At 41.1% G+C, this 27,570-nt stretch overlaps 1 protein-coding gene across 1 annotated transcript; it reads left to right on the top strand.

The window, feature by feature from the left end:
- The first annotated feature begins 3,483 nt into the window (after positions 1–3,483).
- Positions 3,484–24,322, top strand: inpp5jb (inositol polyphosphate-5-phosphatase Jb). Its single transcript, XM_085294449.1, has 13 exons — positions 3,484–3,926; positions 10,253–10,773; positions 12,184–12,291; positions 12,546–12,654; positions 15,434–15,550; positions 16,367–16,542; positions 18,022–18,133; positions 18,492–18,601; positions 18,803–18,998; positions 20,105–20,242; positions 20,338–20,421; positions 20,502–20,606; positions 21,035–24,322. The coding sequence occupies exons 2-13, from the start codon at positions 10,265–10,267 to the stop codon at positions 21,368–21,370; spliced, it is 2,100 nt and encodes a 699-aa protein (XP_085150575.1). The 5' UTR covers positions 3,484–3,926; positions 10,253–10,264; the 3' UTR covers positions 21,371–24,322.
- Positions 24,323–27,570: the final 3,248 nt, after the last annotated feature.

Here is a 27,570-nt window from a genome sequence, read left to right as displayed (position 1 = left end):
CCGAAACAAATCGCTCCCAAATGAAAAGTATAGGTCGTATTGACGAAATTCTTTCACCGTGAGCGGCAGCAATGTCCAGTCTACCGAATTCTCAGTTTTCATGCCTGTGGAGTTTATTATATGGACGTGGTGACAGTGTAAAGACACCATGCTCTTCTGATTTTCAAACGAACCTTCTGAGCCGTTTTAACATTAGAGTCTATGGAAGAGTTGGAGGGAGGAGGCTGTGCATTGGTGACATTTACGAAAGAACCATAACACATATTACAATAGTAAACACATTGGATGAAAGAGGACAACGATGGCTACGTTTTGAGGGTAAAATGATGGCTGTAGAGCAAACGCTGTGGACACAGCAGCAGTTTTAAAAAAGATTTTAAGATTAATTTTTTTGCTCCTCTCACTCTAGCAGTTGAGCTGTCTCACTCTAGCCCCAACATTCCGTCCCATACACACCCATTATAAACTCTGAAACGGGTGAAAAAACATCATGAAACTTAAACTGGAACTGAAGAAAAAGTATAATAGATATTGAAAAGATAAATACAAGTTGAATAGTTGAATGTCTTGTCTTCGTTTTAAAGTTTGAATGGTGGCTCTATGTCAACGTATGTGGAAGTAGTAGGAGTTTAAAAATGAGTAAGTTGAATGAGAATTTGAAGGGTCTCCCAATTGAAATACATGGGAAATTTTTGTTGAATAAAGTTGAATAAAATTAAAAATATAAATGTTAAAAATGAGAAAAGTAGAAGCAGTCATGTCCAAAAGAAGAGGAATCTAATGGTGTTTGAATGGTTTTTCTAAGTTGAACGGTTTTGAAGGAGTAGGAGTACAAAAAACGTACGGAATAGATAAAACGGAATAATAAAGATTAGAAGAACAATACTGTGAATGCTTTTCAAGCATTCACACTAATAATAAAGATTAGAATAACAATACTGTGAATGCTTTTCAAGCATTCACACTAATAAAGATTAGAAGAACAATACTGTGAATGCTTTTCAAGCATTCACACTAATAATAATAAAGATTAGAATAACAATACTGTGAATGCTTTTCAAGCATTCACACTAAATATAAGAAGGGTAAGAAAATAAATATACACTTTAAGATTAGGAGATAAAAGTATCAATAACAATTTAAAATTTATAGTTTGAATTATTTAAAGTGACCTTTAAGTGATTTAAAGTGACCAGTGTAGCAGCTTGTAAACATTGAGCAGAATTCTTGAGAATAAGGAGTGTCCTAGACTAAGGATTGTGCATGCTGTTATATTTTTTTTTCTGTAGTAATGTGAAAATGCATCAATGTTCATGCATTAAGTTAAGATAAATAATTAACTGTTTGTTACAGGTAGTGTTATGAAGGTCTAGTGTAGGTACTGTTAGCAGCTTCAAGCTAACCACAGTGCACGGCTTTTCCCAAGTCTTGGCCCTAAATAGCACAGACATAAACACACACTCCGTTTTTGACTCATGCATTTTTAAGTACCAGTGAGACTCATGAGGTACCCTCAGGTGTTTCCACAGGCTAACGTAGAATTAATTAGTTTTTTTCCCCTCTTTGAATAAACCGGTATTTATGACAGTGAGTGCACTAGTTCCAAGTCTTTATTTTGACATTTATATGCAGTAAATACAATAACGATAATTAGAAGTAATGAAAAAACATTACACAAAGATACAGCATTATCACTGTATCATTGACCCATAACTAGGAAGTGAGTATATTACATGTTTAATAAGTGACATAAGGTACAAATGTGCAACACTGGGTGATGGTTTAGTTCATCAGGCAAAGCAGGTGACCCATATGACTTAAAACTAATTGGAATGAAATGGAATAAAACTATTGTGGTCTGGCGGGAGGCTAAATGCTGGGTTAGAATCTGGCCTGAGGCTATTTACTGATTGTCTTTCTCCCTGCTCTTCATTCTTTTCTCCCCTGTTCTATTATAATAAAGCCCCCACCCATCAATCAAAAGTAAGAAAGGAAACTTAAGAAACCTGCCCTGATTAAATTATTTAGAATAGTATAGTCCTTTTGTGTCATTGTACATGCTGTACCGGAATAAAATATAAATGGTAGATGGCAGGAATAAACAGCAAACAGGAGAAATATATACAACCAAGAGGAATATACACAACAATAAGACAAAGGCACACATTAGAGAACAATAGTTGCTTGGAAGCAGTGCAGAGATAAGACTTGGTCTGAGTAGAGTCCATGTGTGAGTGGCCTGAGTGATGAGGGTTTCTCAGACCATGGCTCAGGTTGGTGAGGAAGGTGAGCAGAGGTGGGGTGTGGGGGGCATAGTGTTTATTGACAGTCTGAGTGGCCCAGGGGAAGAAGCTGTTTATGAGTGTGAAGGTGTGGGACCTGGTTTTTCTGAGATAGGAAGATCTGGCGATCGCCTCCAGGGGTGGCAGAGAGCGGCCAAGGATTTCTTTGGTTGGTGTTAGTTTCCCTCTGCACAGCCTTCCTGTTCTCAGTTGTGGCCCCTGCGTACCCAACACCCAGGCTGTAGGAGACCATGTTCACCACTGAGGAGCCGTGGAAGGCCATTTATTGCCTTTTGTTGTTAATGGACAGTGTAAAAAGACATCTAAGAGGAGGAAGAACAGTGCAGCAATTTATGGAACTCCAGCTAGTGTCTCTAAGCAGTGAGATGAGATCTGAGGACTGTCAAAAATTGGTTTAAATAATATGCCCCGCAACAGAGTTTAGGGGTCACCACCATCTCACCCTATCCCTAGCATCCTCCTTTGTCACACCTGTGTCCTTTGTGGCATGTCCTCCTTCACTACATCCATGAGCTCTCTCCGAGGTCTTTCTTTTCCTCCTGCCTGACAGCTTCATATTCAGCATAATTGTGCCCAGTATATCCACTATACCTCCTCTGCACATGTCCACGTCATCTCAGCCTCGCCTCTTGAACTGTGTCTCCAAACCTCAGCCTGAGCTGTCCCTCTGATGTACTCATTTCTAATCCTGTCGGCCCTGCCTTTTTCTTAGTGTCACCAAAGCACAGGCGCTACCACTGTTGACCGGCAATGGCGCTGTTGCGCTTGGGGGCTGTGCCAAATCCTAAATCCACAAACAGAAAGAAGCACATCTGGGGGTTTGTTCAGCTGTTACTATAAAGAGCATTAAAATGACTCAGTCACTGCTATTTGATTGAAAGTTAAAGGCATACAAGCCTCGCTAATTTTCTCCCACGCTCTTCAACACAGTAACCACCAGACAGCAGGAGTGCGCCATCATAGAGTGAGAATACATAGATCTGACGTTCCTAATGTACGTTTTCCATCTTTCTTTTCTTGTCTTTTCTTTCTTTCTTTTAAAAGAAAAAAAACTTGCACCCTGACATTGTGCATCATTTAGTGTGTTCTCGTGGCAAACAGTGTACATCCGCGCGGAAGCCATGTTTGTAGTTGCAGCCTAATTGCCCAGTGTCCTTTCTGGTAGTCGCAGTTCTGGCAGACTCTGACTCACTCTGCACAGTAATCGTCCGCCAACATTGGCAGACAGCGGCTGCTCGTTTACGGAAGCGCTCTTGGTCGCTCGCGCTCTCTCATACCGTCCGGGACGTCTTCTGTAATTTGAAGCCTGTGTCTTTAAACACAAGAAGGGGGAATGTGTTTCTGAGGCATGTAGCCTGCCTGGCTAAACCCACCAGCTCCTCCTCTCTCCTACCTCCCGCTGAGGAAGGAAGGAAGGAAGGCGAGAAAAGCGCTTGAGATGCCGATGGTTTCATCAGAGAGGCGACTGGAAATAAAAGTTGAGCGCGTTTCTTTTTCCCCAATTTTTTCTTTCTATAATTTCCTGTAAATCCCCATCTTCCATCGGCGCTCCGGACAGACAGACAGACAGACTCTGCAGAACCCCAGCTCTTAAAAATTTTCGGCGCAGACGATCGCAAACAGGTAAAGGTGATAATTAATGAGACACGCATGCGTTATGTTCTCGATTGAAACCTATTAGGAGCTTCTGTTACACAACTTTCAGCTTTTCTTAAAACAGAATACATATAGAGACGCTTGCGTTACCGAGACAGGAAGTGTTAATTGCTGTTACGCCTTAAGAGCAGCTGCAGAAAAATTCCAGAAACCTGACTTCGTTGCCGTGGATGTGTGCGTACACGTGCGCGCTACATCATTTGTTTATAATATGAAAGTATGACAAGACATTAACAAAAAAAAAATTAAAATTAAAAACTGTCTTTCCACCTTTTGCATCGCTTTACACACGCATGCCCACAGGCTGCTTGTCATCTTTTCCACCCTCATCTCATACATAAGGGCTCACAAACACATGCAGACTTAGTATCTCAACTCAGATGTGATGCACAACACAGCACTGTTAAAACTGACCTTCATTCTCTTTTCCTGTCCTTGAAGGAAGAGTGTAATTAGGCCAAGTACTCGGCTGCTGTTCTTGTTCCAGCCGAGGTGTCACAGCCATCTGTGGCACAGGAAATGTGAATATTTACAGCAGGCTTACATGCAAGATTCTAATGTTTACATACAAGATATCAGATGAATGAAAAGCACTGTTGGCTTGTTAGGGATGTTTGCATATTACACAATGTGTGTGTGTCATTTAACTGACTCTTGTTATAAATGTAGCATTATGAGGTAAACCATTCAGTTACTTAATCCCTTACATGTAATAGGAGTTATTGGGGGTGGGGGGTGGGGGTCATGATAGAATGTCTCCACTCCGTATTTCAAAACAGTGTGTGTAATGTCAGCTCAAAGGACTGATTATTACTCAACGCTTGTGTCAGTGTATACAAGAATGATTACAGCGATGATGCAAAGATGCAGTTGCAGAATTTTGTGATTTAAATCAGTTTCTTTGGCTTGTATTTAAATACTGCTCAGGAAGGAAAACTGTGAGTAATGAACCAACGTCTCTGTGAGAGATCCTTTTGCTATCTTGCAAATGCAGACATTAGTCCACACGGTCAGAAGCTGTTTCACATTCCTTTAGCTACATTCATCTCAATTACTTGACAGTGTGCAACAAACATATGCATGAAGATAACTCGCTATATAAGATGCTGCTTTTGCAACATGGTGACCAATGTTCCCTATGGAGAGTCTTCGAAGCAGAAAGCTTTAGGAAGTGAATCTTTCCATTCGACTGATTTCTATAATTGGTAATGGACAGAACTGGAAATTGCAACTCACAACATAGTTTTACAGTGCAGACAGCGCACTGTGTGTTGTCAGCACGTGTCTTAAGTGTTAGACTGTAGGAGAAATCATAGTGACATCCTGCAGCCCTGGCTATGACCTGATCAGAAAGATGCAGCTCCTTGGATACAGAGGAGCGATACTCAGTGGCATTAGGACCTGGAGGAGCCATTTACAGCTGTGGCAGCAGCTGCCGGTGTCGTTTCAGTACGGGTCATCATTAGTATCCCTGTCACAGGGGCATATGGCTCTGGAGGCTCTCAACACCAATGTACTGCTTGGCTGTAACTCCAGCATTCAACACTAAAGAGGGCAAAATGTGACTGGCATGTCAGCTGGAATCTGTGTGTGAACAAGGAATAGGATAAAACATTGGCATTTCAATGTATTTAATTCCTTCTCCATTTGATCCAAAATATAGATATAATTTTTAATTAAGCCATGCTCTAAATGATTCCCTTGGTAGTTGGACTTACCTGTGTCAGTATTCCATGACTCGTCGCAGTGGCTTTTGTCAAATGAATGAGGGTCAGCTGAACAGACGTTAATGAACTTGTGGTGTAGTCGGGGGGCTTTGATGGTCAGCAAGGCAAAACAATTCAGAAAGCCAATTAAAGTCTTTAAGCCCGGAGGTGCTTGTATGGGGGAATGTGTCTGTAATGTAAACACACCAGAACCATTTTTATTAGACTGCATGCAAGCTGGGCACAGTAAATGAAGAGGCTACACTAAAGACAATCTAATATCCTCAAAATGCTTCTTAAGGGCAAAGAATTCAAAATGCTGGATCTAGTAGAGATCTTGCAAGTGAAGTAGTTTTTTTTAAGGCATTTATTTGTAGTTGCACAACTATGACATCACACCAAAGTGACTGGTCACTTACAATGTTGAACCTGGATCAACAATAATTATGATGATGTGGGAACAACGCCAACAAGTGGATATCAGATCGAGCACACAGTAATGTCAGTGGGGCTGTGTGGTTACCTCAGATTAAATTTAGAAGAGAAGCAATTAGGAAACTTTCAAAATTCTCCCAAATCAGTCTTGTCCATAGAGCCCGAGGTTTTCCACATTCACTGGTCATTATATTAGATACACCTATTCATATAAAAGCAAACATCTAATCAGCAAATCACATGACAGGAACTCAGGGCATTTGGTTATGTCAAGACGACCTGCTGAAGTCCAAACCAAGAATCAGAATGGGGAAGGAAGATGATTTAAGTAACTTTGAATGTGTCGCGGTTGCTGCTGGGCTGGTCTCGGTATTTCAAAAACTGCTGGTCTGCTGGGGTTTTCACACTCAACTATCACTCAGGTTTACAGAGACTGGTCTAAAAAAAGGGAAAATATTCAGTGATTAGAGGTTCTCTGGGTAAAAGTACCTTGTAGATATTAGATGTCAGAGGAGAGAACGACTTGATTACTTTGAGGTGATGGCAAGGTACCAATAACTCAAGTGTCCACTCCTCATAACCAAGGTATGCAGAAAAACATCTCTGAATATACATCAAACCTTGAAGCTGATGGGCTACAGCAGCAGAAAACCACTCCTGGTGCCACTCCTGCTGAGAACAGGAAACTGAGGCTACAAGTCACAAAATTGGACAACAGAAGATTGGAAAGACATTGCCTGGTCTGTTGAGTCTTGATTTGTGCTTCAACATTCAGATGGTAGGGCCAGAATTTGGTGTAAACTACATGAAAGCATGGATCCATCCTGCCTGTTGTCAATGGTCCAGGCTACCGGTAGTGGCGTAGTGTGGGGGGACATTTTTTTGGCACACTTTGTGCCCTTTAGTATCAACAGAGTATTCTTTAAACGCCACAGCCTGCCTGAGTATTGTTGCTGACCCTGCTCATCCCTTTATCACCAAAGTGTACCCATCTTCTAATGGCTGCTTCCAGCAGGATAGCGCACCATGTCACGAAGCGCAAACTATTTTTTGAACATGATTAGTTCACCTATGCCCACTTGTGGGGATAGGTTAATTGGATAATCCAAATTGTCACTAGGTGTGAATGTGCGAATGAATGTGAGTGCGAATGGTTGTCTGTCCCTCTGTGTTAGCCCTGCGACAGACTGGCGACCTGTCCAGGGTGTACCCTGCCTCTCGCCCTATGACAGCTGGGATAGGCTCCAGCGCCCCCCGCGACCCTGAAAAGGATAAGCGGAAGCGAATGGATGGATGGATGGATGGATGATTAGTTCATTGCACTCAAATAGTCTCCATAGTCACCAGATCCAACAGAGCACCTTTAGGGTGTGGTGGAACATCATGGACGTGCAGCTGACGAATGTGCAGGAACAATGTGATGCTGTCTTGTCAAAATGGATCAAAATCCATCCATTCATTTCTACTTACCCTTTACAGGGTCGCAATGGAGCCTATCCTAGCTGTCTTAGGGCGAGAGGCAGGGTACACCCTGGACAGGTCGCAGGACAGAGACAACCATTCATGCTCACCTCCACGGTTGTGTGTTTCCAGTTAACCTATCTCCACTAACTGCATGTCTTTGGACTCTGGGAACACGCAAACTCCACACAGAAACTCCACCTGATGGTGGAATTGAACTCAGATCCTGGAATTTTTGCAGGACCTTGTTAAATCTGTGCAACAAATAATTAATGCAGTTCTAAAGGCAAAAGGAGTCCAATCAAGTACCAGCAAGGTGACCTTAGTACATTTGCTGTTAAGTCTATTTCTTTCAGCTGTAATTTTAAAAAATAGCTCAACTTCAATATTTTAAAACCTGAAAAATGATAATGATAGTGAAGTGTATGAATGATAGTGTATTGTTAGTTAATTGGTGGATCCCAAAACTGGTGTCAGTACTGTAATTCAGAGCCAGTGGTTTAAATCCCTCCACCCATCCATCCAGTTTTGGGTCATGGTTGACCTTGAGTCTATACCAGCTGTCATAAGGCAGTTACACCTTGGACAGGTTGCCAGTCTATCACAGAGCCACTACAAAAGATCAAAGTCCGTGTGTGGAAATAGAAGAAAAAATAGTGTGTGACTGTCATCCAAAACTGTATAGTCAGTGAATCCCACCAAAGAAGCCAAGGAGGCTGGTTGGAGCCTGCTGTTTGGGTTACACCACATCCTTCCTGGCTCTCTCAGCTCTCACCCCCTCAAGAGGCTGCATGTAAACACTATGACACATTTGTTATTATCAAATCATTCCACTCTCTCCTCTCTGAACGTGAGTGGAATAAAAATTGGCAGCCTGTCGTAATTGTTCCCAGAAAGGCAAATATTTGGCTCTTCCTCCGTCATGCAAGAAGGAAATGAGAATGTTAGAAAGATGAACTGAACTCGATCTAGATTTTCAGTCTTCTCTCTCATTTTTCATTTTTCCACATCTCTGAGCACTTGAACATACTTTACCATTGATTACAATCTCTGTATGGTTGTTGTGACGGTAGCATATGATGTCTTGCGTTGATAGTGGCTGTGAGGTGGCTGGCTGAGAGAAGACGACACAGAGCCTCAAGGGTCACCTTTTAGTTCAGATGGGTTAAGAGAGGAAAGAAATGGAACGTTTTTAGCTCGGGAGTAGTCTACATCCAAAAACGAAGCAGTTCGGTGTCCATACACTAAAGGTTGGAAGCCGGAACAACAGAATTTGGAAGATGGGGAGGGAAAGGATTAGAGAAGTGGAACGATAAGAGAGCAGGGGGGATTAAAGCCTGGAAAAATACACAGTGCCAGAGGGAAGTGTGAGAGGATCAATTTGGAGACATTCTGCAAAAAGACTCGGTGCTGTCGCTGAATGAAGGGCTGACTCGCTTGGCTCTTCCTCCCGCTGCCCTCAGCTCGTTTTGCACCCACCCACTCCCACGTGTGCCCACTCACCCTCCTCCTTCATGCTCCCCCACCCGACTAAATGTCATACATGGATCATAAGAATACTTTATACCCAGTCAGGCACCAGGTTATTGGTGAACTGAAAGACCAGCATGTTAATGAGCACATGTGGAATACAGAGGTGACCCTCCTCCCTGCGTTAAAGCCACAACCTCCTGCTGCTCAAGGTCATGTGAATAAATACGAGGGAGCTGTGTTGTCCCCAATGATTCCTGTGATTTTCACCCAGAAGGTTAGGTTTGTCCTCACCCTCACTACCACCACCACCCCCACACGTTACACTTGAAACGCCACTGACTCGCAGATCCGTCACCGTTTTGTGCCCAAATCAGCTTTTTTTCCAGCTTGTCCCCGACCTGTCCCTAAGATTTTTACATGGTGCACATTTTTTGCACTTAGATTAAAAATTGTCATTTAAATGGGACTTCAGTAGCTTGTGCTGCTTTTGTATTTTATCAATCCACAGTCGAGAAACGCAAATGAGATAAGGACAATGATTGAATACGTCGTTGCGTGAATAAATGGCCTATTTGAATTTGTTATTTATCTCTCTGCAGCTTCCTCTCTCTGCGCTGTTGCTGTTGTGGTTTATTCTGGGCTGTTGCTTTTTGCTCTTCTGGACCGTGCAGTGGTTCCTCGTGTTAGTGTGTGACAGGTGCTTTGAGCTGATATGAACTGACTGAGTATCTCCCTGGTTACTGGAGGACGGGCAGGGGGCTTAGGTAGAAGCAGAGAGGATGATGAACTGCGTCCAGGCTTTTATTCACAAAATGTCCAATCCTGTAGCCACAGTAAGACAACATGCCTCTTTGTGTCTCGTTATGCATTATGCTCTTTATTCTGTTATGTGAGTTTTGTTTCGTCATTGTATTCGGTACATTCAGCTGTTTCCAAGGCCATAAGAAACCAGGTAATTGTACATTCATGATGCGGGGAGCCAGAATGACTCACTCAGTTGTTCTGCTGGGTCAGTCTTATGACGGCCTTTTAGTCATCAGCTGAATTGGTGTGTCATTTGTTAAAAAGGCTACAGGTTGTGTTGTGCAGTGTTACAAGTTCACTGTGTGCTTTGTTAGCTCCATTTATTACACAGCGTTATATTTTCTAATATATGCTCTAAAATACAAACGTAATGTGTGCCATCTGAGTTGATACAGTCTGTTTTTGTCGTCACAGAAATCTTAAGAAATGGACCAAGATAATCCAACCCAGCTCCAGACCTCAGAAGGCAACCCAAACAGCGAAGCAGCAGCTGTAACAGCAACTTCAGCTACGCCTTCAGATACGTCAGTTCTTGCCACCGACTCTAGCACTGGCCAACACGCAGTGCCTGCCAGGCCTCGGCGGCCGCAGAGGACTGCCAGAGTTGAGGGCTCTGTAGATATCTCTGAACTCAAAGCCGAGCCCAAAGCAGAATCCACTGCACTGCCTAACCAGGAGGAGTGTGACCCTGATGGCAATGTGGCCAGTCATTCCAAACCCTCTCACCCTTCAGCAGTCAAGCTCTCAGAAGAGTATACTGGGCCCGGCATTAAGGCTGGTCCTAAAGGTCCAGGCCACCACCCAGTAAGAGCTGCCTCCGTGCCCCACCCATCTGCCAGCAGGCATGTGCCTCATCACCTGAACCCTCATGCACAGAGAGCTCTCTCTGTGGCAGGTACAGCTGACACTCAGGCGCAGACTGTGGAAGACTTCAGGCAAGTTTCCTGTGTGTGTGTGTGTGTGTCTGAGCATGCCTCGGCAGGCCCTGTCCTGCCCAGACAGCTGAGACAGATTAACTGTGGCACACATCACATTTATTTATATTCATTGATAGTGACACTGGAAGGTTGCGATTATAGTAAACATGAGGCCAAAGTGTGGCAAGTTTTTGCAGAATGATGTCACTGTATTTTTATTATCATTGTTTCTGTGTGTAAAAATTTGGGAATAATGGCCTGAATATTGAAAAGTTTCATTATAGACATTTAATGTTTTTATAAATTACATAATAACCCATTTACGAAGTGAAACCATGTTATTGAAGTTGCTTTGGCCTAGTCACAGTTGCTGCGCATCTACAAGCCCCTTGGCAACCCACCTCCACCCCACTGCACCTTCCTTGCTGTGTCAGGCTCAATAATTGTTGTTGTTGATGCCTGGGCTGTTCTTACTTGCTGGTTGTACTGCTGCTGTGGCTTCAGAGGGATAGCAGCAGAGCCGTAACACCAAATATCAAGGTTGTAGTAACACTGATTAGTGGATCCTCAGGGGATCGTTTTTTATAGAAGCACAAAAATTAAGCTAATGATAAGAAGTTCAATGAAGATTAATTTAATGATAACACTATTAGATGCTGAGCACTGTAAAAAGCAGTTAGCCCCCCTGCATTAGGAAGAGGTTTCATACTTATTGGTATGCTTAAAAGTTTTGATGTTTAAAGTATAGTATCAGATTATGAGACGTGTCCTTTATTTAGGATGAAGAGAGGTGACGGTATCCTCACCACATCTTACACCCTTGGATTTGTTTGGCATATAAAGTAGAAACTTTAGGATCTAGGCATGTTATACTCCATTAAAATCCATTTTCTCAGTATTGCATGTAACTGGATCCTGGCCCAGTGTACACTCTGGCTGAGAGACAGGGTTTACCCTGGAGGTCTCTAGTCTTTTAAAGAGCCAATTAGAGCTACAAAGACAAACATGTCCTCACATTTACATTTATATGAGTGATTTAGGTTTTATTTACTTTGTATGCATGTCTTTGAGTGGCCCAGGTGCTGGGAAACAATATTATCAGTTTGTCTGTTGCGGCTGGCTTTCAGTGCCATTTATTTTAATTTGATATTTTTTAAGTAATTTAGTAAAGTTTTCCTGAGTATGAATCAAAATGAGTGACTTTGTGAAGCTAAAATAAGCCTGTTCTGTTTAAGTGATTTGTAGACGATGTCACGTAATGTTGAAAGACGGTCAAGGCTTTGCATTGTAGTGAAACATCGACTGAAAGCATTATTGTCGATGTGATCTGCTGTTGCATTCACTGTAGGTTTGTCTGCAGGTTGCGATACAGGTGAGCAGGAGATGAGTGTTTGCAAGAGTTTTTTATATAGCGCCCTTTTCCAACAGGCTGCACATCGTCACTTGGAATGTGGGTTCAGCCACACCACCCGATGACATCACTTCTCTGCTCGGGCTGAATGTGGGTGACGGAAACACAGACATGTACATCATCGGGTGAGTGTTTTGCCTCGACTATCTCATTTGTTCAGCATTAAAGCCGATTGGCCTGTTTATATGCACGTCAGCGCTGCAATACAATGCATCTAATGAGCAGTCAGGCCCAGATTTGAATGTCTCTCTCTCCTTATGGAAAAAACAAAAGTGCTTTGATTACATTATCAAAGCACGCTCTCATTAGCTCCTTTTCCTTGTCTGTCTGCTCTTGACCCTTTTACCCTGCTCTGTGTCTTTTTTTGTTTTTCTTCAAGGCTGCAGGAAGTAAACTCAATGATTAACAAAAGACTGAAAGACGCCCTCTTCACAGACCAGTGGAGCGAAGTCTGCATGGAGAGACTCAGCCCCTTTGGTTATGTGCTGGTCAGTAATGGCTTCTGTTGTAAACACATATGCACACTCTTATGGTGAAGTGCTCAACAGCTTAGATGTATCGTGGGATTCCTGACGAGCTTGCCGCTTCTTACTCTCTCAGCTCATTTTGTTCCCTGAGCAACGGATGGGGTGATAATTTGCTAGAAGCGTGTAATGTCAGCGAATCTGTTATCTTATCCTGTCTGCCAGGCTGCTAATGTCGAGCTCTTACTGACTGTCGGTCTCCCTTTTTGAACCTTCAGACCTGTGCCCCTCTTTCTCTGTCTATAGCTACATATACCGATTGTAGGTGTACTAATATAGAAGATGGGGATAAATACTATCTTAAGATCTCCAGTAGGTTTCATGAGTTACTAGGAGTTACGAAAATACCGATTCGTTTTATTAAATTAATTTTCCATCATATTTCATTCCAGTACGCTCATACACACAGTCCCACACACCAGCGCACACTCTTCAGTCTCTCCTTATAGACAGCGTAGCTCACATAGATAAGTCAGTCTGAGTACAAGTAGAAAAAATTCCATGTAGTCCATAAGTCCATAAAATCCAGAGATAAGAGTAATGCAAATCCACAGTTTATGATGAAAAAGATAGTGTCTTTGATGATGAGAAAAAATTACCCAGCAGCAGGAAAAAAAGAGAGAGAGGCTCGTCATCCCCTCTGATCTTCAGTAAGTTCAGCCCACTTTTATTTCCACTGGTCGCTTTATTTAGCGGCTTGTCCTCAGTCTCCTGAAGCCCCTTTTGCAGTATTTCCACCTTTATTTTTTTTAACTCCTGTTCCTGGCATTCACCACAAAATAAAAGGTACTACTATTATAGCTCATAGATGAGATATAATGATGCTGTAAAGATTAAGCATAGTTAACTACTGTTTTGATAGGAAAACAAAAGTCAAGAAAGGGGATTCTTATGTGGAATAAGTGTTATGCACATATTTCTAGTATATATTGAATATTGTTTCAAAATCAAATACGACATTAAAGGAATAAAAACATTATTGTCAGATAAAAAAATCAGACCTTTTGATTTCATTTGTATTGTTTGTGTTTAAACGCTGTGGTCGGTGTTTGTCTGGCTGCGTCTGCAACAATGCTTGGCTCAGTTGGCATGGTGAGCCAGGCCGCGTGAATCAGCTGTCGAGTTGAAAGAGCTAGACAAACGTCTCCCAGGGTGCTGTTTTATTTTTGGATCTCGTTGTTGTCAGTGTTGATGGGCCTCTGACAGTGTGACTGATGCTGTCCTCTGGCTGTCTCGCAGTCCTGCTACGTTAGTTTAAACCTTGTTAATGATCATCGCGATGTGACCTTTTTAAAGTTTCTAGTAGAAATCAATGCCGTGAACAGGTCGTGGGGGTTGTCAGGCTAACAAGTAAAGTGAGATGCACGGTTGTGGCAGTAGGAAGATGTTTAGTCATGACAAAAGAAACATAGTAACGAGACACACCATCTATACTTTCTGCCTTGAGATACTCTGCTCGCTGTGACTCATTGTTGGGTTCAAACTGACTGTTCAAGGAAGCCTTTTCTTGTGCAGTGCAGCTTCCAACACATTTTTTCGGGCCATTCACTGCACGGTTTCTGCTGATGTTCATCATAGTTCCTGTACAAGTAAGCTACAATTTAAGTGCTCTGAATAGCAAAGGCAGTCTGGCCTTTCTGATTGCAACGTGGTTTAATCCACTAAATGCAAGACTTCTCTTTTTCTGTGTTTCTGTGTCCATCTCTGTTAGAGATGATAAAGAATGCACTAAACTTTTTCCAAATAGCATCACACTCACAGCTCATTTCTTTAGTCATGTTTGTGCTGTACAAGGTCAAACATACGCTGCTGGACTCATGGCCCCGCTCTGTCTCTGTCTCTCACACATTTGTCTTTGGGCTTTAATGTCTTTTCTGTGCTTGGTCAAAATGTGGCTTGGCAGCCTTCAGCAGATTTCTGTTTTGTTTTGTTTTTCTTTGTTTAATTATGATGATGGGAATTTATGTTCATCCACAGTGTATGCAGGCCAAGGTACCCTCTCCTCAGACTTTACCCAAGTGCACGCAGACCCAATCGTTATGTGTCCTCACACAAATGACAAAAAAAAGAAGTTGGTCCACTTTACGGTTCACTAGAATCCATTATGCAACAGCCAGTTAGTGTGCAAGCAAGAGGATCTCCTGTCACGCGGAGATGTATGCCTCCATTTCCACCCGCGGGCATTTAGACTGGGTGTGATTGTGCTTCTTCAGACTGTGGATGGGGGTTGGGATGTGTGGACAACTGGAGAAGGCAGCGGGGAGGAGGCATGGACATGGGAAGGGTTGACATCTCGTGTAAATGGCATGTAACATTCCTCACTGTCTTGTACTGAACAAAAATAGCACCAGAGGTGCACTAATGTCAAATCCTGCATATTATCATGAAACGCTTGGTGGGATGTTGAAGGGCTTTGAGAAAGGTAAGGGGCAAATATCAAAGGTTTTAGTGGTTTTTTTAACCTCAGTAAGTGTAGATGCTGTGGCAAAAGCTGCCCGGGGCTTCATGTGAAGTAGCTGTTGAACTAGACCACATGCTCCTGCAGGCCAAAATGGAAATGCAAGTTGGTAAAAAGAGGACGAGTGCGAGGGATGCCAGGAGATTTTATATTCATGTTGTAAGCCTGATGTGCAAGTGAACTTTACAGCTGCTCTCCTTAGCGAATTATGCAAAGCATGTCCTCATAACTCTGCTGTCTATTTACATTATCCCGTCTAATTCTTCATGGCTTTCTCTTCTCTAGGTTACATCCCAGCGGATGCAGGGAGTGTTACTGCTGGTTTTTGCCAAATATTTCCATTTGCCGTTCCTGCGTGGAGTCCAGACTGAGACCACTCGCACAGGCCTGGGGGGTTACTGGGTGAGCTGGCTACTGACATTTTGTTGTGACCAGCACTGCATTATGGAAACTTCCCACGTAAAAACAAAGCACTACAGAGAAGTGGACTATATCTCGGTTTTATTTTTAGGCTGGTATCTCTTTCCCACGTACCCTCATATAGAAATGGGACACACCAAATATCTGCACATCAGCTCTTGCACTTTGTTAGTCAAACATGGCTTCATCCAGTTTTATGTAAATATAGAGATAGATGCTGGTATCTTGCAGCAAGCTGTTATTAACATTTGGAAAAGTCAAGCATAAAAAAAATGAACCAAAGGCAAACTGCTGGCTGGAGTGATATTCCAATCTAATAATTTTTTAATGTGTTTTAAGCTTGAAAAGTAAAATATATTTTTACCAAAAAGCAACTGCTTTACAGCAGTTTTGTCAACAAGCACAGTTTTATTTAGAAAGGAGGTTAGTTGCAGCATTTCTACGCACACTTTTTTCAAAAGTAAAATTCTCATTTTATAAACTCAAATGACATCGACGTGTACTGTGGGTTTTATAACGCACCATCTTTGGTGTTGTTGTGGGTCAGAACAGTGGGAAGTTGTGTGCCGACTCATCTTGACCCCACCTTTGTGCTCTCTGCTGTTATCATTAAATATTGATATTGTCCCTCGGTATTCCTTAATGAGTGAACTTCCTGTTTGTGGCTGAGACACATATAATACAGTGGAAAATCGTAGCATGCTAATTACTGTTTTTATTGGCTTTTTAATCACTAATAACATACATTGAAGTCATTTGTTTCCACTTAACTTCTCTTCTGCTTGCTCCTTGCTACAGGGGAATAAAGGTGGAGTGAGTGCCCGCATGTCAGTGTACGGTCACACCATCTGCTTTCTCAACTGCCACCTCCCGGCTCACATGGAAAACTCAGATCAGCGGATGGAGGACTTTGAGAGCATCCTGCAGCAGCAGCAGTTTGAGGGCCAGGCTGCCACTGGGGTTCTTGACCATGAGTATGTCAGTTCACAGAAACACAGAAACTTTAGGTTAATGTATAAGCTATGACCAAAAGTCAGACGCTACTTATTCGCTCTCTCACGTCGGTCCATTAAGGCTGAAACAGTTGCAGAACCCCAGAGTTTGACTTTCAAAAGGCAGGATTCAACATTATGGATGAGCTAATGAGAAATATCTCTGCGTCTGTCAGTTGCATTGTAGCTCCTTTTGCACCTTACCTCCTCCAAACCAGCATGTTTTCTTCTCAGCAGACACATTCTCAGCATTTTCTCCTGGAAGTCTAAATGCTTATGATTATGTGGTGATTGTAGGTTACAATCGTATGTAAAGTTTTCACAGGACTCTCTGCAGTCCTGTGACTAAGCACACCACATCATTCACTAGCTTGTAGAATCACCTTCAGCAAGAATAAGATGAAACCATATTTGTTTGTATGACTTTATCCGTCTCTCTCGTCATTGTGGAAGAACTTTGGTTTGGTTTTCTTAACATCGTTGCATCAGTTCATTGAGGTTTGCAGGCATTCATTTATGCACAGATCTCTTAAGGTCCTCTCACAGCATTTCAATCTGGTTGAAGTCTGGACTTTGACTGGGCCATTAAAGTAGATTTTATTGCTGCACTTCAATTCATTGTCCTGTTTCATGACCCAATTGGGGCCAATCTTTAGCTGTCAGACAGATGGCCTCACATTTGACTTTAGAATACCTTACCTAAGTGACTAGAAGATGCCTGGGTTGCAAAACTGTGCTGTGCTTTAATGCCAAACATCTGCACTTTGGTCTTGTCTGTCCAGAGGAAATTATTACAGAAATTGTCAAGAAATTTATCATTTAACATGTTGACTGAGGCCTGGGAGAGTCTCAGGTGTAGCTTTTGGGTTTTCTGCATTTTCTCTGAGCGTTGCACAGTCTGATGTTGGGGTCAGTTTGCTGGGACATCCACTCCTGGGAAGATTGTGGCATTGTGTTAGCATACACTCGAATGATCCAGACCTGCAAACTGCCAGAACTCCATCTTTTCAACGTAACAGTATGTTATGCTGTAAAATTTGATTGCAAAGTGGGCTATAATTTGATGAGGTTTCCCACTGTCGGTGCGAAGCTGTGGCATCTGTGATATGATGAGTGGTAATATTGAGTTTCTCGCAAAGTAAAGCAATCTAGTACCTTAGGAACTATCTTTCTGAATCTTTTCTTGTAAATTTATGATTTTATAACCTAAAAAAAAATCTACTCTTTTTTTTTTCTCTCATAAATTTTTAGGTCTTGCCCAGGAAACTGTTTTCTCTGAATATAACCTTCATCTCCATCCTCATTTTTTTCCCCTCTATATGCTGTATGTATCTGTAAGATCAACCTAGTGTTGTTTTTCCATGCTCGTGGTTTCTGAGGGAAATAATTACACAGTCATTGAGGTAACTTAAAGCGTCACATTTGTTTGAATTCACAAAATGACTCCTTTTTTTTTTTCAGTGTGGTGTTTTGGTTCGGGGATCTTAATTTCCGCATCGATGACCTGGAGATGCAGGTGGTCAAATCAGCCATTGATAACAACAAGTTTTCAATATTATGGGAAAAGGATCAGGTAAAACCAAACGTTTATATGTATGCAATTATTGTACCTCAGCTCATCTGCATGTGGCCTTCCTCAGAAGCACTAAAAGTTCTCATCTCATAGCAACTGAGGAGTGTGTATATTGAAATTCTATCCATATTTATTTTTCTTATTATTATTTCAGTGCATTCAGCCTGAAATGAATGTAAAACTGTATAGAGAAGTTCTTTATTTTATGAGACGAAAGCTGAAATGATGTTAGTCAGGAAGTGGTGCAGTGTGTAGGGAATGCCACTAGAGGGTGATACAGAAACACACTATTCCCATGAGCAGCGTCAGTAATTGTTGAAGTTATGTGACGTCTTCTGATTGGTACTATGATTTACAGCTAAACATGGCCAAAGACAGCGAGACAGTGTTAGAGGGATTCCAGGAGGGACCGCTGAAATTCCCTCCTACCTACAAGTTTGATGTTGGAACAAATACATACGACACAAGGTTGGTGATGCCGGGGGTGCTTTTATGAATTCTAGGCCACTAACCAGATACCTTTAACACACATCCTCTGAAAGGCTCTTGCTGGCTTAAATGAATCCTTACAGTTCGTATTTTATCCTCGATCTAGTGGTTTCAAACATGGCGTCATTTATTTCTTTATTTTTACCATGCCCCATCTTTTTGTTTCTGGAAACTTCCCAGTGGGAAGAAACGTAAACCAGCTTGGACTGACCGGATCCTGTGGCGTCTGAGAGCCACGGCACCTGCTGGTGCAGGGAAGCGTGGCTCCATTTCAGGGCTAACGAGTGGCGCCAAAGTGACGCAGCACAACTATCGAAGTCACATGGAATTCACCGTCAGTGACCACAAACCAGTTTCTTCCATCTTTACTCTTCAGGTGAGAAACACTAGGGTATGTCTGTGCAGGCTCTCAGTCATCCAGGTCATGGTTGTTTTAGGATCCGAGGGTACGTTATGAGGATGATTGTGAGCAGTATTAGGCCTTTGCATCTTTGAAATTAGTTTGTAGTTGATAATACAATAAATACATATTCTATTGCTAATCAGAGTAGTTTGGCTAGAAATGTAGCATATTTATGATAAAGTCAGACAATGAAATAAAGAAAATATTTAAAGAATATATACACATGCTAAATGAATTTGGAGCGGGCTTTTGATACCATACTATTTTTGATAAATAAAATTCATATATCTGTCTCACCTGGAGGGCTAAACAGGGCTTTCCTCTGCTCTGACAGTTATTTTCAACAGGTTTGTGTAGACAAATGCCAGATAGCTGTTAAACTAACAGCAGCTAACCGCTCTGTGTTCATAGCTACTAGCAAAGTATAGACTGTCACATTGAACATAGTTCTTTAAACCTTACTATAAAATCGCATTGACCAAATCAAACCAATTCATCCTACTTCACAACAAATCAGATTCCCGTTGGTGGTTATTTTAAACTGATGTTACACACAGGTTTTGATTAGACTCAAAAGATGACTGTCTCGTCAGCTGTGCCCTACTTGCCTGACTACAGTAACCCTTAAACAAGTGATTGTAAATAACTAACATTAGGTCTTACCTTTGCTTTCATATTGATTTTGCTGTCCTTCACCTACTCGATTACACCATTATTGACCTTTTCCGAGTGATATAAATAGAACTGTCTGTACTTCTGTAGACTTTCATCCCGGTGGTACAGATTTCTCCTCACAATACATAAATGTGCTAAAGTGGAGCTTTTACAGGGAGAATTTCATCTCACAAGTGCCCAAATCTGCTGTTTGTTTAATCTGTCTTAAGAAACAGAAATATAACAGGCTTATGTTGCAATGCTGTGGAGGTCCAGGATATCAGAGCAGTGTTTTTAGCCTCCGCCGACAGGCACATGACTGACATTTTAGATGAGGTCTATCCTCTGCTCTCGTTATCCTTTAGGACATCGTGGAAACCTCACAGCACTTTGGTATTAAATAACTATGATAAGTGTCTTTGTAGTTCCCATACAAGGTGGATCTTCCCCTGGTCACAATCATAGTGGAGGATGAGTGGAACAGTGTTGCTGATGCCACAGTGATATTCAAACTGGCACCCAACTACTCTCGCAGTTCTTGGGACTGGATTGGACTTTTCAAGGTAACAAACCAATACGTGAAATTAATACTACAACAAGTAGGTTGAGCATGACAAGTAATCCTGTGTATTACTGATTTTACTGACTTCTCCCATAGGTGGGTTTCAAACACTACAAAGACTATGTGGGATATGTGTGGGCCAAGCAGGAGGAATCAGATTTTCTTCGACAGGAACATCAGGTAATCTGGATGCACGTAGGCTTCAATACAAGGATAATTTTCTTTCACATTTAATGAACGTCTTATCGACTGATTTCCAGGTAACCTTTACTGAGGAGGAATTGCCTAAAGGCTCAGGAGACTTTATCTTGGGTTACTATAGCAACAACATGAGCAGCATTGTGGGTGTAACAGAGCCATTTCAGGTAATTGCAACCCACTGCTTGTTTGACGTGAAAACAGCCAAATGCTCTTTCCTTATCCATATCATAACTATCATATCTGATATCATATCTCACAGTACGATAATATTGAATGGGTTGCATTGTTGTATTTTGTCATGTTTCTCAGGTCTTTGTCTGAATTTCTACGAACATTATTGCTAAGGATTGTCTTATTGCATTGGAGTCACACTGGGTTAAATATGTACACTTGGGTTTTAAGGGGTATTTATTATTTTCTTCTTCTTTTTTTTGGGTTGTATGGAAGCCCCAAACGCAATTTCATTGTTCTTGACAATGACAATAAATAAATAAATACTAAATACTAATACTTTGGTGTTCTCATCTGCATCTGTACTCTTTTTATTTCACGTTTTCCACTTTTACTTACACTCTTTTCCATCTGTCTTCAGATCCTGCTTCCCACCTCAGGCGATGACACAAGCTCTTCAGACAGCTCTGATGTCACTTCAGAAGATGACAGCACTGTTGTCATGAAGATGAGGTCCCGCAGTCCTAGCCCACGTAAGAGCAAGCACCGCGGCCATCGCAGCGGCAGCCGAAGCCGCAGCCGCTCTGGCAGTCCTCACCAGGTCAAAATGAAAGAGGTTGATGTCACCAAGGCTCCTCCATCAAGCACCACTGCAGAGACAGAGTGCAAGTCCATTAGAGGCCCAACAGAGGGCAGTAGCAGCCAGCTGTTTGGTCCTGAGGAGCAAGAGAAAAACTCACAGGATCCAGGAGTGTGAGCCCGGTTGTGTTTACAGCTCACATTAAAAACCTGTTGTGTCTTTAAAGTCATGCATCCACCTCACTGTAAAGTTTCTGTAGAGAAAATTTACAGTTTCCGATGCCATCCTTTTCAGGAATAGCCATCTGGTTTGTCCAGGAGGTTTACTTTGCCTTGGGTTGTTTCAGTAAGCTGTGCACATGCATGTCTTTTATTTGTAAACCCTTCACTCTCTGCTGTGTTTCTTCTCTCTTCGTCCGTTCTCAGGTGTGGTCAGCACAGGGAGCTGACACCTTTCATGAGAAACTACTCAAGGATTTTTGCTCACTTAATACTTCATAGGAACCATCTTTACTGTTTTTCGACAGTGCTTTGATGTTCCTAGCAGTCATGTCAGCTCACTACATATACGATATTTGGATTATAACTTATACTCGACACAGATATTCCACATAATTCATTCAATGTTTGCTGTAGTAATGGATCCATTATAGAACAAATCCTATCATACAGATAAGATTTAATTCAAAAACAATCCATAAAGTCATCACCAGCTCTGGAAACAGTCACATTATTAGTTTCTGCAATCGGAGACAGATGTGCAGCATACAGTTTGACTTGGTGATGTGGTTCTAACCTAGCACACATTATACTACAAAATATCCAGGGAGCATTTCAAATGATCCACCAGTGGGAATAAATTCCCTCGAGGGTGCATAAAAGCTGAGCAGAGCCAAAGTACGCGGAGGCTGTAATTCAGGGGACTCGGACACTAGCCACGGCGTCAGAACAACACACACCAGTGTAGAGTGAACGCGAGTGTAAGGACGTTTAAATAGGCCGCCATGTCCACGCAGTGCGTATGTGATGGGTGTGGGAGGCTAGCTGTCAGCTGACACAGCATAGCTGTCTTACAAAAACTAGCTGATTGATTGCTGGCCACTTACTGCTGGACCAACTGTGGCAACGCCTACAGCAATACCTGACTCACCATGAATTGCTTTTTACACACAATGCTTGGTGTGAGTTAATGAGCCGCACTGCTTTTGCTCACAGCAAACAGCTGTTAATTTTTAAGCAAATTAACAACATGAATAACAACATGGATCTTTTATTTAATTTATTTTTCGCATGGTGTTTAAACCCAAAATCAATACATTTCTCATCTGGATATCTCATAAAAATGTGAGCAGGAACTCTACTGTGTAGAGCCACCATAGGGACTTGTATTGTACTGTAGGTCAGCGGTCCCCAACCTTATTTGCGCCACGGACCGGTTTACGCCCGACAATATTTTCGTGGACCGGCCTTTAAGGTGTTGCGGATAAATACAACAAAATAAAACTAGTACCGGTACCGAAAAAAAGAAAATTTATTCATAACACACGTGAAAAGACCCAGGAAAACCGAGTAAACGATAAAAACGATAACGAAATAACGCTGAAAACCGATAAAAACCCTGAAAACTATACATTTCACACCTGAGCCTCAACTCTCGCGGCCCGGTACCAAACGACTCACGGACTGGTACCGGTCCGAGGCCCGGGGGTTGGGGACCGCTGCTGTAGGTAGTATAATACAAAAAATGACTTGCTTCACTTTTGTGAAATATCATGTTCATTTATTTTCTTTATTAAAGAAGTGGAGTGGTCCTATCAGATACTTTACTTTCACTTTAATTTGATGCTTGTTTTCTCTCTTGCTCAGATCCACCCTTAATGATCCAGGTGATTAGCTGACAGTGACAGTAGTCAAAATAGTTGTGTTAGATTGCTACTGTGTGACCTATTAGACACTTTATACTGTTAAGCACTTAGCATAGGACAGTGTATACTACTGTAGCTGTAACTCTGTGTGTGTGTGTGTGTGTGTGTGTGTGTGTGTGTGTGTGTGTGTGTGTGTGTGTGTGTGTGTGTGTGTGTGTGTGTGTGTGTGTGTGTGTGTGTGTGTGTGTGTGGCTGAGGCAGTGAATGGGGTCTGTCTGCATGGTTTGCTGCTGTGGACATACTGTACATTCCAGTACTGTGGTTTTTGTGCCGTAAAGTGCTGTTTTTGACTTCCCTTGTCATAATAGTGGCCGTGAAAATTGTTAGAAAAACTTGGTAAGGGCAGTAAAAAAAATTACTTAAGTGTATGTGTTAGGTGATAAACTGCTGAGTAGTTATACTTGCTGAAATCTGGAGCTGTTTGAAACACTTCATTGTATTTAAATGTAATTCTTTGGTTTTAAAATGGGAAAGAAATCTATTGGACCTTTATTGGAAATAACGTGTAAAGACAAGTCTCACATTTTAGATAGTAGATGATCATGTTCTGTATTGCAGTCAATGCCAGTGACTATGTATTGTGAAATATTAATGAAAACTGTCTACAGAATGTTATTATTTTGTAATTTATGTGTCAACAATAGAAGAAAATATATGTGAAGGATAAATATGAAGTATGGTAGAAATGATCAAATAGGAGACAATCTATGCCGCAAAGATTATTTTACTGAAATTCTGTATTTATTTTCTTATTTAACTGTAAAATGAGCCTAAATTCTGCTGGCCAGCAAGGGAGCGTTATTTCTACTGAAACAATATTACAGAATATTGATAATAATTATTTTTCTTTTTTTGACAAATGATGATTTCTCCACTTCACATATTAGTAATTTCATATCAAATTCTGCTTTCACTGTCAGACGTGTAGATTGTTAAGTGTACAGGTGTTCGTATAATTGTGAACGAAACTACAACAATACAGCAAGCCTGTGTGATCCTGTGTTGGCCTAGGATGATGGTTTATCTCTGATCGTCTAATCACAGAAGCAGGAAGTTTGTTAAAGGGTTGCTTGCTTTATCCTCCAACCAGGAAACTAGTGCAATACTGTCCAAAGAAATTATATTCTCCCTTTCAAGTTGTCTGTCTGTTTCTTTAATTGTTTCATATTTAATATCATTGTATTAAAAAATGTGTAACTATCTTATCATGTTTTATCGTTCAGGTTAATTAGTTTGAATGAAAGGTGTTTGTTTTTGTTTTTTCCGAAAACTGTGTCTATGGGAGAGAACACAGAGAATGATACAGACAAAAAACAGTGAGTTAACTTGCAAAATACATTATAAAATGCAGTAACACAGTAATGTACCAAAGTACAGAACCATGCATAAAGTACCTGCTTTTTTTTTCTCCTACGACAATGGTTGCTTTTTCACTCCTTTTCAGTCCAGACTTTATCTTGACCATTTTCAGAAGAATGTATTTTCGTTTGAGCCACTTAATACTGCCTTATGAGTCTTTTTTTTATTTTTATTTTTTTTAAAGGGACCTTACTCAAGGAATTAACCAGTGTTGTGTCCACACGTAACAGATGAGAAACAATTTAAAATTGCATCTTTAGAGACTCTGTTAGGAACCTTTTCCAAAAACATATATTTTTCTTCCCAAAAAATCCCAAAGACCACAGTTTAACAGGCATAAAATAGTATTTTTCTGTAGCATGGTGTGCAGTGTGTCCTGAAAAAAATATGAGGAAACTGGATAGATGGAGGAGAAAGGCAGAAGACGCAGGTCCAAAAAACTATTTGCGTGAAATGAAAGTCATGCTGTTAAGAAACAGGAAGACACAAGATCCGAGAGATGCAAATGACCCTTCAATGGAACCATGTTTGCTGCAGCCTCCTTAGAAATGGTCTCTGGTGACTGTTTCTCAATGTCGTTCTTAAGGAAGGGAAACAAGACATAAAGGCTAACGTAATGGAGGTCAGGAGTGAGTGTCTACACCCACATGTAAAACATAGTGGAGGCTGCATGGTTTGGAGCTACATTTCAGACAGTGGCATTTGGATCGTATTCAAATTGATTGAATTATAAAGATAAGTATCGTATCCACCATGCAGTACCATCTGGAAAGCAACTGATTTGCAATGGCTTAATTATTCAGTGTGACAATTATCCCAAACACACTGCCAGTGTAGCAAAAGCATACTTGGATAGAACACGACACAATGGCACACAATCAGTCATGGATTGGACCTCCCCAGAGAATAGAACAAAAGGCACCCAACAAAGAAGTGCATTGAATGTCCTTCAAGAAACCTGGAGAACTATTCTTGAAGGCTACTTAAAGAAATTACAAGAGAATTTCCTAAGAGATTTCATGCTGTGCTGGAAAATAAATGTGCTCATACCAAATATTGACTTTTAAGCCCACTGGAATTGTACAAACTCTGTTTTTGCCTTATGTTGTTATGTATGCTTGCACATGTTTAACAAGCTTAACCATACACTGAAAACTATATTTCTTTCCCATTTTACTAGCAAAACATAAAGAAAATGTTACGGATTCAAATATTGGGGATGGATACAAGAGGAAAAACCAAAAGAACAACACTGGTCCGGCCGGGTTGAGTCAAGCGATGATTTTAATGATCACACGCGTGGGAGATGGACACCGTACGCAGACAGCATCAGATCTCAAAATGGTGGAGCATTGATCAACCTCTTATAGCCTCTAGTGGCCCCCACCTAATCATAAAAGCCTGAACATTCACATGCTTTCTCTCACACAGCGCCTAAGCTACGACCTTGGCTCCCTGTTTATCTGCTCCTGCTGAGATGGGGCAGAAAACTCCAGTATGTTCTGTTCTCTTCTAATCAGACAAATAAGGCGATGACTTTCTGCGAACAGTATTTCTTATAACTCAGCAGTATAATGCATCATAAAACAATATCATTCATTCACAATAAATCAGCAGTCTAATGTAATGCAAATCAGTTTAACAAATGCACTAGTTATCACCTTCTTCTAATTCAGGAGAATAATGCAAACTAAAACTACATAATAATTCACAATCTTTAATTAGGGGTATAACATGGCATAAAATAATATTATAATCTCACAAAAACCATGCATGGCTCTGGGCTTTTGCAAAGAAATGACAAGAAACAGTCTACATTGTGAAATCCTTTGCACAAATTACTGCATATTCATATCTCCTTTGGGGTGTCATTATAAAGGTAAATAGAGTAGCGGCACTACCGAGCTACATTTATTTCAAAGATAACAAGCAGTGAAGGGGACCTTTAGTCCATTATTAATCTAATGAAAAGAAATCAAAACTTATTGATTTGCTATTGTTTGCTATTTTAGATTTTCTGAAGTCTAAAATGGTCGGCAACAAACACATTGTGCAGAAAGCAACAGCAGGTACATCTTGCATCATACTTTTGCCCTGTGAAAGGAAACTGTCCACCCTGCACATTCATGATGAGTGCACTGATGCAACACTGTCAGGGACTGATTTGCTTGGTTTAGTGTCACTATACAAGGCAATACTGACCAAGCTAATAAATTCACAATGAAAATCCTCTGATTCAAAAGGCACTGTGGGGGGGGGTGGGTGTGGTCTAAACCTCTGTAAACGCTATGTCACTGTGACTGTTATGTCACTGTAATATCTGATGAAAAAAATAGAAATGGATGCAGAATGTCAATATTCACAATGACATGCGGAATAGATTTATGCAAGATGTCTCAGCAAACAAGTGGTTCACTAAGATATTATGTAAGTGTTTTGTCAGCTTCTACATGCATATCAGATTTGTGATAAACTTATCTTTTGTGGGTAAAAAACAAAGATCTATGTGTTCCTGTGAAGAAATACAATGTTCCCAAACTAAAGATAGATAGACTCTGGTCTCCTAAAGTGGAATGAAATCTTGTAAATCTTATTCTCTGTTTTGTTTTATGTTGTGACTTCTTTGCTTTTGTTTAAGTACTAAGTTTTAGAGATAATAACTAAATCCATCTGGGACTAACAAAGGTACATTCTCACAAAACATAGATGTTGATTATATTAAATAACAGGCCCTGGAGCATGAGAGAGAGAGAGGAGCATTTTTATTCTAATATAATCAAGTTGTGTTTAGATATAATATCCACAGCATCTGTTCCCCCCCCAACAGTCCAATTTTCATTGGTGGAATTGCATTTCCAGGTTATTCTGGCTGTGTCACCAGGGAAGCGAATGTTCTGATGTACCCACGATAGCAAAACTAATGCAACTTATCAGATTAATTACGCCACTGCTGGTTTATACCAAACTTTAATAATTGTTTCCAGGAAACCCACTTCTCATCCAGTACACTTAAGCCTATGATCAAATACTTAAAAACTAAAATATGGCACTCAATGGGAGCTGCATGGAATTATACAAAACAAACAATACCTTA

This window comes from Mchenga conophoros, linkage group LG12 (assembly GCF_057382185.1).
Source record: "Mchenga conophoros isolate Kocher_MC1m ecotype Shallow Benthic linkage group LG12, M_conophoros_male_GT1.1, whole genome shotgun sequence".
In the NCBI taxonomy this organism is placed as follows: Eukaryota; Metazoa; Chordata; class Actinopteri; order Cichliformes; family Cichlidae; genus Mchenga; species Mchenga conophoros.
The sequence above is the reverse complement of the archived record's forward strand: the minus strand, read 5'-3'. Positions and strand labels throughout refer to the sequence as shown.